Source organism: Marmota marmota, unplaced genomic scaffold (assembly GCF_001458135.2).
Source record: "Marmota marmota marmota unplaced genomic scaffold, marMar, whole genome shotgun sequence".
Classification (NCBI taxonomy): Eukaryota; Metazoa; Chordata; class Mammalia; order Rodentia; family Sciuridae; genus Marmota; species Marmota marmota.
In genome coordinates, this window is record NW_025999853.1 from 17,618,742 (window position 1) to 17,635,133 (window position 16,392).

General features: G+C 42.3%; 1 protein-coding gene across 6 annotated transcripts in view; it reads right to left on the reverse strand.

The window, feature by feature from the left end:
- Plekhg7 (pleckstrin homology and RhoGEF domain containing G7) overlaps positions 1–16,392 on the reverse strand; it is a 64,982-nt gene that overhangs the window by 9,192 nt on the left and 39,398 nt on the right. For 4 of the 6 annotated variants that reach the window (XM_048804032.1, XM_048804029.1, XM_048804042.1 and 1 more), the window contains exons 10-14: positions 15,985–16,098; positions 9,335–9,509; positions 7,237–7,352; positions 6,791–6,884; positions 1,301–1,380 (exon numbers count right to left, since the gene is read on the reverse strand). In XM_048804032.1, coding sequence (XP_048659989.1) covers positions 1,301–1,380; positions 6,791–6,884; positions 7,237–7,352; positions 9,335–9,509; positions 15,985–16,098 — 579 coding nt within the window. Of the gene's footprint in view, positions 1–1,300; positions 1,381–3,753; positions 4,010–6,790; positions 6,885–7,236; positions 7,353–9,334; positions 9,510–15,984; positions 16,099–16,392 lie in introns of those variants that run through there. The other 2 variants (XM_048804046.1, XM_048804035.1) reach the window with 2 other exon arrangements.

The window sequence follows — 16,392 nt, forward strand, 5'->3', positions numbered from 1 at the left end:
CTTTTTTTTTTTTTTTTTTTGGTACTAAAGATTGAATCTAGGGGCACTTACCACTGAGTCACACCCTTATCCCTTATTTTATTTAGAGACAGAGCCTTGTTAAGTTGCTGAAGTGGGCTTTCAATTTGTGATCCCCCTACCTCAACCTCCTGAGCTGCTGGGATTATAGGCCTGTGCCACCATGCCCAGTTTTGCACCACTATTTGAAGTGAAGGTGAGCAGTGCTGGCATTAAGGTTTTTGAAGGGGGTAGAGATGTTTCAGAGTTTGATTTGCTCAGATATGCCAATCTCTGTAGCTTAAAATAGGAGGCCATACAAATTCTGAAACACTGATTGTCAGTGTTCTCCCACACCCACTCCCTCCCTAGCTAACCATCAGCTATTCATAGATTGATTAATGGGTATCTATTTTATTGCTTTAAGATCTTTGAATTATTTAGCTCAACTGACCAACCTGTCATCAAAAAGCTTGGTTCATTAAAATATGTGAGATGCTTACTCTCTTGATATTATCTGTATGAGGCAAGTCATTTGGTAAAGAAGCAAGAGAAATAACACATTAGACCCCCCTCTGAGGGCAGGTGTCTGAGAATCTTGGAGGAGCTGCCCTCTTGAGACCACTCACACTCACCATTCAGGGAGCAGACTATGAAACAAGGGATCAGAAAAAAAGGCTTTGGACCATCAGACCAGTAACTTAATTAATAGTGACAAACAGCAACATCAGTGATAATAATGGTAACAGTAATACTTAAGAAATATGAGAAATCCCTACTCTTTATAGCCCCTAGGTGACTCATTTTTTTTTCTATAACACCAGCTGTACATATTTGGCCTCTGCAGTTCTTATTCAGGTAGACACTGAAAGATCACAGCTCTTTCTAATGTCTATCTTCCCAAACATCATTTCTCAAGAATAATGTGAGCTTTCAAATCAGAATGATTTGTGGTGGATACTATTTTGCCACATGGCCACACACAGGTGGAGGGTCCCCACACTGGCAGCTCCAAGGTGGCCAATTTGTAAGTGCCAACATAGACAAAGAAATTTTGGGATTCCTGAGCTTAGTCAGGTCAGGCCCCATGGTTTCTGTGTACCTTGAGGGTATAGGGACTAAGTTGTTCTAAAATGGGTATCTCCCTTAACAAACTTGAGAAATGCAATTTGCTTATTACTTGTATAATTTTTTAGAAGGAAAGATCCAATTGAATGTATAAGAATATTGCATGGTTTGAACAGAGCCTATTTGAAATATTTTTTTTTATCTAATTTAGAAACGTATTTAGAAATAGTTTTACCTTTTTGCTGCGTTTAGTTTTTGTAATTAAGAGGAAATCATCAAAGAGGAACAGATACACATCTAGGAATCTTGTGCTTTCTGAGAAAAGAAAGAGAAGGTTAAAATGGGGACTTGAAATAGTAGGTAGAATTCTTTTTTTTTTCCTTTTTAAATCAAAGAATCTCTTAAAAAACAAAACAGGGGTGGCTGGTCTCTCAGGGAGATCCCATCAAGTGAATCAGAAAACTGTCTTCCTCAGTATTGAATTGATTTCTTCCTAAAACCTGATTAGAGCTCAAGCTTTCAACTTTAAGGACATTGTATTTGTGATGCATTTCAAGAAAATCTAAGGTAACTCATGATATTCTCTATGGTTTCAACTAAGCCCAGTACAAATCCATTAGCAAATTGAACTTGCTGCATTTTTCCATCTTAACTCATCTATTGGGGTGGTCATTGGCCAAGACCCATGTTTACTCAGAAAAAAAAAAGATATTTTGTCATTGTTATGGACTGAACTGGGACCCCCTACCCCAATTCATACATTGAAGCCCTAACCCCAATGTGATTGTATATGGAGTAAGGAAGTAATTAAGGTAAAATAGGTCATGAGGATAACCCAATAGGATTAGTGTCCTCTCTCTCTGCCATATGAGGACACAATAAGAAGGAGGACATCCACAGGCCAGGAAGAGAGCCTGCCCAGGAACCACCAGGAACACAATGGGCTAGTGCCTCCATTGGAGACTTCTGCCTCCAGTGTATGAGAAATGCTTTCTGTTGCCACCTGGTCTATAGAATTTTGTTTGGATGCTCTGTTTGACTAAAACAGTCATTAAACTACTTATTTCCCATGTTTCACAATGTGTCTATGTAATTAAATATTATCCACATAGTTTTAAGATTATAAACTTTTCTGATAACTGAGCCAGGGGACAAAAAGGCAGTCAGTGTAGGTGGTGAATGATTGGGCTAGAAAGATGGGGGCTGATTCAGGAGGAAATGAAATATTAACACCTTCAGGACACTTCCCCCTCCTCTACCGGTTGCCAAGGTGACCCGCCTCCAGGGGACTGTTCCTGCCTATAAGGAGTTGCTAATGAATGAATGCCTCCTGGGCTGCTGGCTTCCTTTCCCCACACAGGATCCCTCCACCTGTGGCCCACCTTTAGGGTCGCTAGTCATGTAGCAGGAGAGCAGAAGGAGAGAGACAGGATGGGGGAGAAGACAGCATGAGGACAAAGGAAATCTAAAATGTATAAAAGGGGCAGAACCCCCCCCCACACTTCCTCAGACACCCAGCTCCAGGGAACCTTCTCTGCAGAGAAGTCTGTCTCTGTTCTATCCTTTAAATAAAACTTGCATCACCATTTCTTGGGTGTTCAACTTCAACATCAGGGGAAACAGAACTGATTGATTATCATCATTGACATCAATACCACTTTTGATAAGTTATTTAAGGCAAATAGGCTTTTCTACTTTTCCCTAAGAAAGAAATAGTAGGGAAGAGAAATCAAATATTAGAATAAAGTATCTCTTTCTTCATTTTACTCTATTCATTAGAAATTAGAAAAATAAATGGTTAAATTTAGGTGATTTCAGAGGAAAAGACAGTGTTTGGAAGGAATGTGACAGATTCTTAGAGGAAATCAAGTAATTCTTTTTATTATTTTTTTAGTTGTAGATGAACAAAATACCTTTATTTTATTCATTTATTTTTATGTGGTGCTGAGGATTGAACCCAGTGCCTCACACATGCTAGACAAGAGCTCTACCACTGAGCCACAACCCAGCCCAAGTGATTATTTTTGTTTGTTCTACTTATTTTATTCATTTGTATTAATCTGCTTTCACTCCTAGAAAATAGGTGGCAATGACCAAAAAATGAATAGATAAAGTATTTAGGATTCATTTCTACTTTCTTCTCTTGTATTAAGATTAGAGGAAAGATCCTTCTATGTTTGTATAGAAGAGAAATCAGAAAGCATATTCAATTATCCTTGCATGTTTTTAAAGATTGCCTCACAAACAGTGTTTTCCTTTTCATAAATCAGGCTATGCAAAGACTGCTGTTTGTCCCTCAAAAACCTTCTCCCCTTCTCTTGTGATAATGAACTTCCTAAGTTTTAGTGGGTACACATCCACAGAGAATAAATAGTATATCTCCTGTTTTCCCTTATAGCTGGATATGACCAAGGAACTAAATTCTGAGTCACATTGCCACTTATGAGTCATATCCCGGGAGGGTGGGCCGAGTCCTTTCATGGGCCCCCTCCTCCTCACTTGGTGGAATACAGACACGTTGGTGGGTCATCTTGGGACACACAGAAGAAAGCAATGTCTAAGAGATAGCAATAACACAGAGGTAGTTGGGTCCCTAAACATTTCGTGGAGTGGAGCAGTCGGATAGTTTGGGATTGAACATGAGAGAGGAATAATCTTTTAAAATGATTGATATCTCTCCAGTGGCACAGAGGGCTAGGAATGGGATGTCCGGACAGTATTAGATCTTCCATCTTGGTCAACTCAGGCTGCTGTAATAAAATATCATAAGCTAGGTGCCTTAAACCAAACAAATTTATTTCCCACAATTCAGGAGGCTGAGAAATCCAAGCTCAAAGTACTGGCCGATTTAACTCCCAGGGAAGGCTCTCTTCCCTCTTGCAGATGGCTGCCTTCCAATATGTCCTCTGTGGCAAAGGAGGAGAACAAGCTCTCTTGTGTCCTGCTGTGAGGGCACATAACCAATTAGATCAGGGCTCCACTCTTGTGCCTCATTTTATCTTAATTACTTCCCATACACTTACACCAGGGGTTAGGGCCTCAGTATATGGACTGTGTGTGCACAGCAGGGAGGGGGTGTGATTCAGTCCATAGCAACCCGTAAGACCTGTTTATTTGTTTTCCTCACCTTCTGCTGCTCTCACATGAATTAGCTTGATGAGCACTGTTAAAATGAAATAGTTTTGTGTTTTCTTCTTAATTTCAAATACTTCATATGAACAAATGGGTAACAAAGACCTTCTATGTCCTAGACTTTATTGTAGGAAATTTTGATTGTTTTAGAACAGTTTATGGAGCCCCCCATGTTCCACCAAGTAGCCAACAAACTTGGAACATCTATTATGCATCTGTCATTTAGACACTGTCCTGCCTTCAGGGAGCTTTAGTTCTAGGGGAGCCAATTCGTAGTAAACCTGCAAACAAGGTCTAAAATAAGATAGATGTATCTAGAAACGATTATTGCTAGGGAGAAAAATATGATCATTTCTGAAAGTGAAGGACTGAGGAGGAAGATGGTAAGTCCCAAATCAGTTCACATGTATTATTCCAGTAGTTTAAGGCTATTGAAGCCCAGTGATAACTTTCACCGAGAGTCATTTCTCTTGGGTAATGAACACGGTGAGTTGGGAATTAGAATCATATAATTGCTATGCAACCTGACCTGAGACTTACACATTTTTGCAATGGTGTGTCAACCTGGTCTTTATTGTCTTCATAGATTCTGAACTGTGGTGGAGCACGGAGCAGCACTACCGCCTTACTTCTGTTCTGCAGCAGTGTGAACAGCACCTGCACTTCGGGTGTTACAGCTGTGGGGCAGACAGAGTCTACCCTTCACTGACTGTTTTATTTAGAGCTGCCAGTCAGAGGGGAGCAATACATTTGGGAAGGAAGCACACAGCCTGAATGCCAATGGCAATTATAGTTAGGCTCCGAAAGTTATGAAAACGAGTACCTTCTGGCAATAAAAAAGGAACATACTTATTTGGTCATCATAGTACAGTTTTGAAGACTTGGAAGAAATTTGGAAACACAACCTATGTGTCAGGTTTCATTACCATCATTGTCATTGTCATCATCATTATTAACATTTAGAGGAGGTTAAGGAAATTTAATCAGTTTTCCCAGAGCCATAGTTGGTGCTGGATCCCCTGATTTTTTTCTTTCTCTTTTTTTAAATCGCTGCTAGGATTGAGCACAGGGCCTTGTGCATGGCAAACTTGAGCTCTACCACTGACCTACTTCCCCAGAACCTCTGCTGATTCTTGGCTCAGTACTTTTCCCATCCAAAAACAATGTCCAATTTCTTCTAGTGCTATTATCCCTGCCCCATCAAATCCCTGTTCAACTCTAAGGCAGAGTTCCACTGACTTGAAACTTGATTCCCTGTTATATACTCTATGGGGTCTCCTCTGCTGGAATTTTCCTAACCCAGATTCTACCATCAATCAATGTCCTGGTATTAGTAATGTTATGTAGCTCATCCCCATTCTACCACAGGTGATTCTATATGAAGAATTTTCTAGAAAAGGTGGGTCTATGTGTAAAGTACTGGCCAAGTCTTAGGTGAATCTCCACCTGGGCTTCCATGACAGTACATGACAGGAGATGTTCGGTCAGCTTGCCTTTGATTTCCCATCATGCCCGCACCTGAACCTTACATTGACTCCCTGACCACTCTCTCCACCTTACATTGACTCCCTGACCACTCCCTCCATCAATACAGATTATAACACTTGAAGGCATCTGTGGCCTATTTCCTCTTCATCCACAATATCAATCATAAAGTCTTTCTGTTCTGCCTCTGAAATGCTTCTTGCATTTATCCTTTGCTATCATGTTCATTTCCTACACAGGCCAGTACCTCTCACACTGGTGGGAGGTTGGGAGGTACAGGGAAGGGGAAACAAAATCTCTGATAACTTTAGGTGGAGGCCAGTTTTGGAGGGAGAGGCATATGTTTTTGGAGCAGGAAACAATAAATTTCTTGCTTCATTATTTTGATTTAGCCTTGTCATAATATATAATTACGTTGAAATGTTCAGTAACATTAAAGAAAAGTTGAAACTGTTGTCTTTCTACACAAAAGTGAGGGGTGGTGAATTATTGGCTAAGGATGGTTGAGTTCCACTGCCTTAGGGGATTCCTACTCTCCTTGCTTCTCCACTGAACTTCCTGCCCCGTCTTCCTGCTTTGGGATCCCTGGGCCATTTTGTGCATTGCTTCTAGAAAACTCTTTCTTCAGCACCCTTTAAGGCTTATCACATACCAAGAAGTCAATGACTAGGGCTAGGGGTACAGCTCACAGGAGAGTGCATGCTTAGCATAGGAGCATGTGAGAGGTCCTGGGTTCAATTCCCTGCATGTGTGTGTGCATGCACACACACACGTGTGCACACACACAACCGGGGCCAGGGGTGAAGTGATGATGTGATGACAGTGACTGCTGACCTTGACTGAGAACTACTCTATGCCAGACCTTGAACTTGTGAGCATGTAGACCTACCTTTTTGTTTTCACAGCAATATCATGAAATAGATAAAATTACCCCATCTTACAGAGAGTAAGTTCCATTGTGCAGTGTTCATTCAAGCTGGTTGCTCTCTGGTTCAGATCCACTGCTACCCTGGACATAGATAAACAAATTCTCCCCATCCTTCAACCAACAGCAATGGAACAAATTATAAGGCATTAAAGACACTGGACTTTTAAACCAGTTATTTACCTGCAAGAGTTAATTTTCCTTCATAGAGAAGGTGTCTGTTGGTTGGAGACAAGATGTGTTCTGCTGTGTGGTCCTTAAAAATGTGTTTCAAACACTTGCAAAACAAGGGAGAAAAATAAAAGAGATGTTGTTAGTGATTGAAAAAGAACATGGGGCCAGGGCAATCAACTCCATCTAGAAAATTCAAGATGTTTAGAAATGCTAGTAGTCAGACTCTGGGACCGGAAAGGGTGGGAAAATATCTCTGAGGAACCCCCCCAAGAATGGCATGAGGGCATGAGCCTCCCCATGTACAATGGCATATGGGGAAGAGCTTTACCTCTTGCCAATAAAACTAGATTTATCCTTCAAGTGGACAGTGGGGGACTTTCTAAGACTATTGTATTTCCACCTGAATGTCCTACTTCCAGAAAGGGATGCAAGTCCTTAGTGATCCTTTTTTGTACCTCTGGAATGAAAAACCTTTTATCTCTATCCCAAAGTGGAGGCCATATTATAATCTCCTGTAGATGTCTGAATTTTTGGAAATTGTCAAGCCACTTCACTTTTCCTTCAAGATCTCCTGAAAGACAAGACACATCCAATGTATTTTTGAAGGCGTGACACACATGTGACACACACAAATTTTAACCAATACTCACAGTAATCAGAGATACTGACTGGCCCTGGAGCAAATCACAATTTAGGTGTGCTTAATATAATCCTTGCTATTTAAATGTCTGAAAAAATCACTAATTTAAAACCAGACTTCTGCAGAGAAAGATAATACTAATAAAATCTTGGTGGTCTTTCTTACATGCCACACCATACATAGCCTATAAGTAGAGGAAGAAAAAAAAATACTAGACCAGCAAAGACAAATATATCTTTTTGTCCTAATCATAAAGCATACATTTACTTCAAGACAGGGATGATATTTTCTGGTAAGAATTTGATTTGCTCTTTGAAGATTTTTATTAATTTTCCAACAATATGTTGTTGCTATTGAGGACTACAAAAAATTTATTTTATTGGTTCTTCTTAGTTATACATGATAGTAGAATCCATTTTGATAAAATTATACAAGTCTAGGATACATCTTAATTCTAATTAGGACCCCATTCTTGTGGGTGGGCATGATGGTGAGGTTCACTAAGGTATTTTCATAGGTGTACATAAGAAAATTCTTAGATTTATTCTACTTTCTGTCCTCTTCCTATCCCTCCTCCCTTTATTTTGTTCCCCTTTGTCTAATCTACTGAACTTCTCTTCTTCCCCTTCCTCCCCTTTATTGTGTTTAGCTTCCACATATCAGTGAAAACATTCAAACTCTGGCTTTGGGGGATTGGCTTACTTCACTTATATTCTCCAGAGCCATCCATTTAATGGCAAATGTCATGAATTCATTTTTCTTTATGGCTGAGTAATATTCCATGTGTATATAAACTGCAATTTCTTTATCCATTCATCTGTTGATGGATATCTAGGCTGGTTTACTAGCTTTGCTATTGTGAATTGTGCTTCTATAAACTATTGAGGTTTTGAAATAATGTTTGAAAACATGGGGGCAAGTTAGAGACCCATAGAATCACAATCACAAGGTTTGTGGAACCTGGAGAATTTGTCACATTTAAGGAGGACTTAAACTTAAAGGACACCCTTCTTTCCATAGTAAGAGGCCATCTCTTATTGAGATATCTCCAGTGGATTTGCTTTTATCTTCCCATCCAAATGATCCTCAATTACTTTAAAAGCTTTTAAAAAGAATTGATCTTTAATTGAATTTGTTGCTTTGTTATTTGATAAACTTAATTCCAATTCCTTAGGTTATTTTGGAATTTTCAGGAAAAAAATTGGAAAAGTGGAAAGGACAATCCCACTGCATTGCTATTTATTTTGTTTTTGAATTGGCAAAGGAACACAAATATGTTATTTTTGTACAGCTGTTAATTATCAATTGGAAGTGTTCCCTTTTGATGCCCACCAGGAAATCTTGCACTATGGGCATGTATCATGGACTTTATTTGAATTTTAATTATACAGAGATACCTAGGTACACTTCAGTCATCACAGGGCATGTTCAATTCCTATCCCCAGATTTCTGTTTTTCTTGTAGTTGGCATTATTTTTTTGCAATGGCCCTGGACTTCAGTGATTTTTAAAAACGATGAGTATAATAGTTTTAAAACTATCCCCCATGGATAGTTTTCCATGGGGCCGACTGCCGTTTGCTTTGTGTGTGGGTTCAGCATGCATGTTAAAAATGAAGTGCCTTCAGTTATCTGGGAAGTAGAGCCCTTTCTGCCTGACCTCGCTTCTGAAACCCTTGGAGACAGAGCCACGTCCTGGGTTGACTTGGTGTTGGATTCTCATCAGTTCACCAGGATGTGACCAGACCCATTGTTTTGTGAGTGTGATTTGTAATAACCTCAGATGTGGATCCCATTTCCCAGAGTTGTGACCTCAAGTCAATGGAATTGCCTTCCGGGATGAAGCCCAGATGGTTTCCAGGAGCCCTGAGGCTCCCTGACTCTTATATTAAGCTCACATATCTCCAGGACTTACGGATTGACTTTTCCACCTTCTCCTTGATGGAGTAGATCATGATCTTCTCAGTGGAGTCCGAGCTCCGTTTCCAGATATTCTTCAGCAACAAGGGGTATCGAGTAAGCCTGTGTAGCGGGGCCACTAGCAGCTCAGGCAGGTGCAGCCGTCTGCACTGTTCGTTTTGCTCACACCACTGGGGAAGGCAAAAGCAAAGGCATCAGAGTACCACCTGCCCCATCATGGCACTGAGAAGCCTGGACCCAAGAAATTCTCAGAGATCTGAAAGGAATGCCCCTGCCAGGTGGCTGGGAAAACTTACAAGCCATGGACTCACCTTTGATTTTGAAAACTCCATTATAAACTGTCTGTAGCAAGCATCCATGTACCGGTGACAGATTCAGGGCCTGACCCTGGGTTCTTAGGAGTGATCAAGAGAATTATTGCACCTTACTGACTAACAGTGTTACTTGTCGGTTAAAGAAAGGCAAGGCTCCTTCATCTGTTTTGCCTTCCTAAAATGGTGATGATGGCAAAGGTCAGCAGACCCAGCCATATCCCACTGCTCAGTTCTCCTAAATGGGGAACTGAATCAAGACTTAGATGCACAAAAAAGTCTTGCTTACACGTCTCATGGAGAGTTTGATTTTGCCCATTGGCTTCTCCTAGTCTCTGGTCCTTGAGGAGAGTTCTGGTTTCACCAGTTTGGTTCCCGTTGTTGTTGTGATGCATGATTAGGAGCATTGAGAATCAAGACTGAAGAGACAGAAAAGGGGAATGGAAGGAGCTTTGCTTGTTGGGTCAGTTCGTTGACTCTTCCTTGCTGGGAAGGATCAGGGCAGTGATCAAAAATGAAATCTGAAATCCAAGAGGCTAAGTTGAGCCACATGATTCAGAGCAAACCAGAAGGAGGAGTGAAGGATGCACCCACAGTTGTAATCTGGAGTGTCTGCAGTTGGGGTTTGGGGAAAGAGGCAGTTCTAGAGTATGCAAGCACAGGGGGAGATGGGAAAAGGAAGATGTATTGTGATGAGCTATACCCCGGAGTTCTATAAGTGATCTTTGAGAAACACAAGTAAATGGGACAATAGCTTTTGCATTAGTTTTGTTTGTTAGCTGCTTCTTTTTCTTCCTTTCTTTTTATTTTTTGGTATCGGGGAATTGAATCCAGGGGTGCTTAACCAAGGAGCAACATCCCAGCCCTTTTTGATATTTTGTTTAGAGACAGGATCTCACTGAGTTGCTTAGGGCCTCTTTGCGTTGCTGAGGCTGGCTTTGAACTTGTGATCCTGCTGCCTCAGCCTCCGGAGATGCTGGGATCACAGGTGTGCGCCACCATGCCTGGCTGATAGCTATTTCTTTGAATGTGACACTTCCTTGAATATAAGAGCCCTGGCTTTTCTGAAGGTGACATGCTGCGTGGAGGCAGATTGCTAGCATCTATGCAGAAAGTACGTTGAAGAGTATTGTTGACGGTATATTCTCTTCCTCTTCACTTACCCACCCGCTCAGGCCCAGTCGATCCTGAGTTCAAATACAAAAGGGTTATTAATATGGGCAGAATATTTGTGTTCCTTCAAAATTCCATATGTTGAAATCCCAGTGGGATGAAATCACGAGGTAATGAGGTCACCAGGGATATCAGTGCCCTTATAAAAGGGGCCTCAGACAACTCTCTAACTCTCTTCCCAACCATGGAAGAATTCAATGAGAAAGTAGGGGACTACAATTCAGAACCTGACCGTGCTGGCGCCCTGACCTCAGATTTCCAGACTCCAGGACTGTGAGGAGTAAATTTCTGTTGTTTTGAGCTCTCAGTCTCTGGTGCTGTGGGATAACCATCCAGATCAGCTATGGCAGGGATCCTGCCCTCACATCAGTATTTTCCTGCTTTAGACTATCCCTCATTTTCACCTTTATTCTCAGTTCCTGCCCAGGTGAACTCCTTTGCCTTCTGACTCTTCAAGGTGGTCCTCGGGTGGGTCAGGTGCACTGTAGGAGGCTCCCCCTGCTTCCCCAGAGATGTCTCTATACACAAATTTAGTTATTGCACTTCAGAGATTTAGGTACAATTCAAACTCCCACCAATCCAAAGCCCTCCCCGGATATTAACAAACTTATGGACATTAAGATTGTAATGGCTTTGTCTGGCTCTTGTTTCACCATTTCTTCGCTGAACAGCATGAGTCGATCACAGCCCCTCTGTCTTAGTCCATTTTCTGTTGCTGTGATAGAATATCCAAGATTGGGTAATTTATAAAGAAAAATTTTATTCCTTACAGTTCTGGGTGTTGGGAAGCCCAAGATCAGAAAGTCATATCTGGTGAGGACCTTCTTGTGGCTGGGGACTTTCTGCAGAGTCTCAGGGCAGTTCACGGTACCACAGGGCGAGAGAACCAACAAGCCAGAGAGCTGGCTTTTATAACAAAGCCACTTCTTGGATAACCTACGACTCCATTAATCCATAAGTGAATTAGTCCATTCATGAGGACAGAGCACTCATGACCCAGTACTTCTTGAAGGCTTCACTGGTTCCCACCTCTTAACCTCTCTGAGTCCTCATCCAGCTCCCAATGAGTTATGGTGGGGACATTCAAGCCGTGGCACCCTTGGTTGATTTCTTATGTCAGTTTTCACTGTGAAGTCCCCTCTGGCCAACCGTCTTGTGAGTATGTGTTTAATTTCACTGGAGGTTTTGGGTTGTAGAGAGGGGTTGAATACAGAGCACACAACCCCACCCCCCCCCCATGCCCCCTACATCATTTTCTTTTCCCATCTTCTTCGTTGCAAAGAGTGCGCTGTCTCTTCCCCCTCCAAATCCTCCCTTTCATCTCCTCCCCTTCTGCTTAGCAATTTGCAGTTCCATAGCTTGATCTTGTCCTTGGGTGTCTCGCCGGCCCCACTAGCTGCTTTATCAGGTGTTGCTTTGAAAAGATTCAGAGCTTCCTCAGAGGAACCCGTAGAGGACACTCTTCACACCCCTGCACACACCGTGGCTCGTGAGAATGAGCATGGGCGCTGGGTGTCTGGACCCGCAGGACCCCGGATACAAGGACCATCTGCCCTTCTCTGGAGGTCACTTCCCTCTTCTGTGACATGGTGGAGAGTTTACTAAATGATCTCTGAGTCCTCATCCAGCTCCCAATGGCTGTGGTTCTCCTAGGATAGGAGGGGTGGAGGAGGAAGCAGGGTCTGCAGGCAGGGAAAGGCTAGAGTGGCAACTTGTAGGAAGAAGAGGAAGGGAGGAGGGCTTGGCTTCAGTGTCTGACTTGCAGGCTGAGTGGCGGCAGCAGCATGCCAGCCATACCTCCTCTTGGGTGGCTGGAGAGTTTCAGTAGCTGATTTCTCAGCAGCAGTTAGGGATTCCCTCAAAACACACAGTCCTGGGCCACTGCCCCAAACTGCCATGCTCTGAGGAGCAGCACCGACCCTCGGCACTCATGGTGGTCAGGGTGAACTGGAAATCGCCAACCTCCACGAGGTATCAACTAGGCAAGAGGCATTAGTGATAAGTAACTCAGAGAAAGATCCAGAAGAGATATCAGAAGGCTTTAGTGTTTGGGGAAGCCTCAGAAGAGAGAAAAAAAAATGTTGGTTGAAAATTAGAAAAGGAAAGCTCTAAGTTTTTCTTTCATCTCTCTATTTTGGCTTTATTTTTTCATGTCCATTAGGGAAATCAAAGAACATAGAGATATTGGACATAAAAGGCTTTTTCATTAATGGATCTAGATAAATGGAAGCTACTTTTTATAAAATAATACATACCCGATGTGTTTAGAGGACAAATGGAAGGAGTTAAAGGGGCACAAATAAATAAATCTGTCTCGGTGGGACTGTTATGATTTAGATGTGGTGTCCCCAGAAGCTCACATGTGAGACAATGCAAGAAGGTTTGGAGGAGAAATGATTGGGTTCGAACCTTAACCTAATCAATGAATTAATTCCTGATAGGATTAACTAGGTGTTAGCTGGAGGCAGGTGGGGTGTGGCTGGAGGAAGTGGTTCATTGGGGGCGTGGCTCTGGGGTATATATTTGTATCTGGAGAGTGGAGTCTCTCTGTGCTTACTGATCATCACGTGAGCCTCTTCCCTTGGCCACACTCTACTGCCATGATGTTCTGCCTCACCTCCCAGTGTATTCACAGACCCAAGGAATGGAGCCTGCTGTCTATGGATTGAGACCTCTGAAACTGTGAGCCCTCATATAAATCTTTCCTCCTCTATAATTGTTCTAGTCGGGTCCTTTAGTCACAGCAGTGAGAAAGCTGACTAAAGCAGGGATGCAGCATTGGGCTGGGACAGTCAATATCCTTAGAACCTCGGGACGTTTACGTATCCTCTTCAAAACTCATCTGCCAAATGTAGATAATGATAGTAAGCACCTCATGGAGTTGGTGAGAGGTTTTAATGAGCTGATCCACACAAAAAAACATCGAACCGTGCCTGGAACATCCTGAAGTTCTAGAGTTCCAGACGCCCTGAGTTCTAGAGTTCTTAGCTGTTGTTAGCGATTGTTATTCTTAACTATTGTTAATTGAGCTACACTAGCAGACCTGGCCCAGAGTCCCACTCTATTCTGCTGCATCATACTAACTGGTTCCAAAATAGTGGGAAGAATTCTACTCCCATCGATGAGCACCAGGATAATGTATGTAATGTACATAACATTCATAAAGCCCAGCCTCGTGTGGGACAGAGGGTATATAGTTCCCAGTGCATTCACATAGTCCAATTTTAGGCCATCATGCAACATAAATTTAAATTCTCTAAGGAAGGTGTTTATATCAGGGAATAGTGAGAAGATGAAGGTCAGCTTCAGACAGGTCTGACTGAGAGTCTTCTTTGTGCCCCAGAACAACATATCTTATAGCAACTTGCCTGATCTGCTCAAGCTCCTGAAAATGGGAATAATATCAAATTCCACTGAGTTATTGTCAAGACAAAGAGGTCTCAGATGTCTGGTACAGAGCACGGTGCAAGGACTTAACGCTGGCCACTCTTCGAGTGTGAAGGATGCTTTTGTTCTGTGCTATGGGGCTGTGGAAGGCAGATTCCCCTCCAGCTCCTTCAGAGTCTCTCCCAGGCCCCATATCTTTATTTCATGAGGCTAACACTTCCCCAAGGAGTTGGAAATAGTGCTAGTGTAAACAGTGTTGAATTTTTTAGAAATTAGATTGAATTTATTTTAGCTGATATGTAGAAATTTTAAAGAATTATATAAACTATGGATTTCCATGTGATGCTGTGTTGCATGCATCCATTGCATAATGTTTAAGTCAGGTTCCATGTATCTTTCTTTGCCTAAAGACCTTTACATGGTTCTTCACGTGTTGTCTATTGGCTCTGAAAATGGTGTGTAACCTCTCTGAGCCTCAGGGAGTCATGAGAACAATGCATCAACATCATAGGTTTGTGCTAAGAACTAGAAAAGTCCCTTGTAAAGCATTCCTCATTATAAAAGCTTCACGTGTTATCCTAACAGCATGGTGTTCTTTGCTCCCTTCCCTCAATATCTCTGGATGCTGTATGTGTTCCACAGACTCATGTAAACCACCCTTCTCTGTCACAATTCATGTGGGATTTTTCCATCGTTATTTGAAAATGGTAGCTGGATGGACCTTGCTACATTAACCTCTCCCTCCAGCTTGGAAGGGAGAGAAATGACCCAATGGCTTCCAGGGAAAACATGTGCAGCATGATTATTCTACATATTTGGAAATCCAATGAGCTTTCAGTTTTCAGTTTGAGTAACAAAGACAACACTGAAACGCTGAAGCAACAAAAATAAGCGCAACTCTCTTTGCCAAGATCATTTCCCTTTTCTTATCCTGCCACACCCAGGCTTCCTGGCACGCTGAAGCCATGGCAAAAGCCCACGGATTCAGGGCTGAGTCACTGGGAACCGCGGCTGTCTTTTCTGCCAGCCTCTTACAGCTGCAGGGGAAGGAGGGTTTTCTGGAACGGCTTGGACCATTTTCTCTGAATCACTACTGAACAGGTACAATTCAGGTTACAGAAATAACAAAGGAAGGGTCAAAGGATTGGGGAGAGGTCCAGAAAAACTGGTTCCTGGTTTACTTATTAGCAAATGCTGAAGACCTAAAGACCCCCCCCCCACACACACACACAAGAAAGTCTTTCTTGTAATGTTTTTGGGACCCAGAGATACCATATTGCACAATTCTAGAAGCAACACTTAGATTGTGCTCTGTGAGCTACTCTGGGGCGGGGAGGGGGGTGGTGGTGTGTACATGTAGAACACAATGTAAACGGTACTTCTACTTTTTGTGCTATAGGGCTTTTCTGGCACCAAATCCTACAAGGGTCAAATTTTTAGTCACCAACAAAGCTTACATTCTTATTCCGGTTGTCTCCTTACAAGGTACCGATTTCTACCAATGCACAAATAAAATGTTTCCAGTGCCAGTCAAAATTTGAAAAGGTGACTCAGATGGTGTCATGCTTCCAGATGCGTACAGTTTAAAGTTCCTCAGTGTGAAGTGGAGGGTGTATTTACAAGGGAAGTAGGATTCCAGTTATAATGTGTGGTAGCTCATTTAGTTCTCTTCTTTCCCAATAAATTTGGGTATCAGAATTCCCAGTATCTTTGACACCCTAAGAGTGTTAGGGAAAATATCGAAGAAGAAGAAGAAGATAAACTGGTACTTTACTTTTAAATAAATGCTGAAGTCATCTCTCTGCCTCAGGCTCTCAAGATAAAACACAGCAGCAGAGTAATTCAGGCAATAGGTCTGGTGGCTCTGACAGAGGCTCCCTCGGAAATACTGCAAGAGGAGGAGAACCAAGGGCGGTTAGGGAGAGCACAGAGCCCTGCTGACTTCCTCCTTCCCTTCACTAGAATAGGGAAGAGCAAAGGAGACTCCATGATCCTGCAGGAGCTGTGACTGTGTGAATTAGACAGGAAATCTCCACAAGAAACATTCCTTTAAAAATTAGGGTTCTCCTGGGCTGGGGCTGGGGCTCAGTGGTACAGCACTTGCCTAGCACATGCAAGGTGCTGGGTTCAATCCTCAGCACCACATAAAAATAAATAAATAAAATAAAGGTATTGTGTCCAA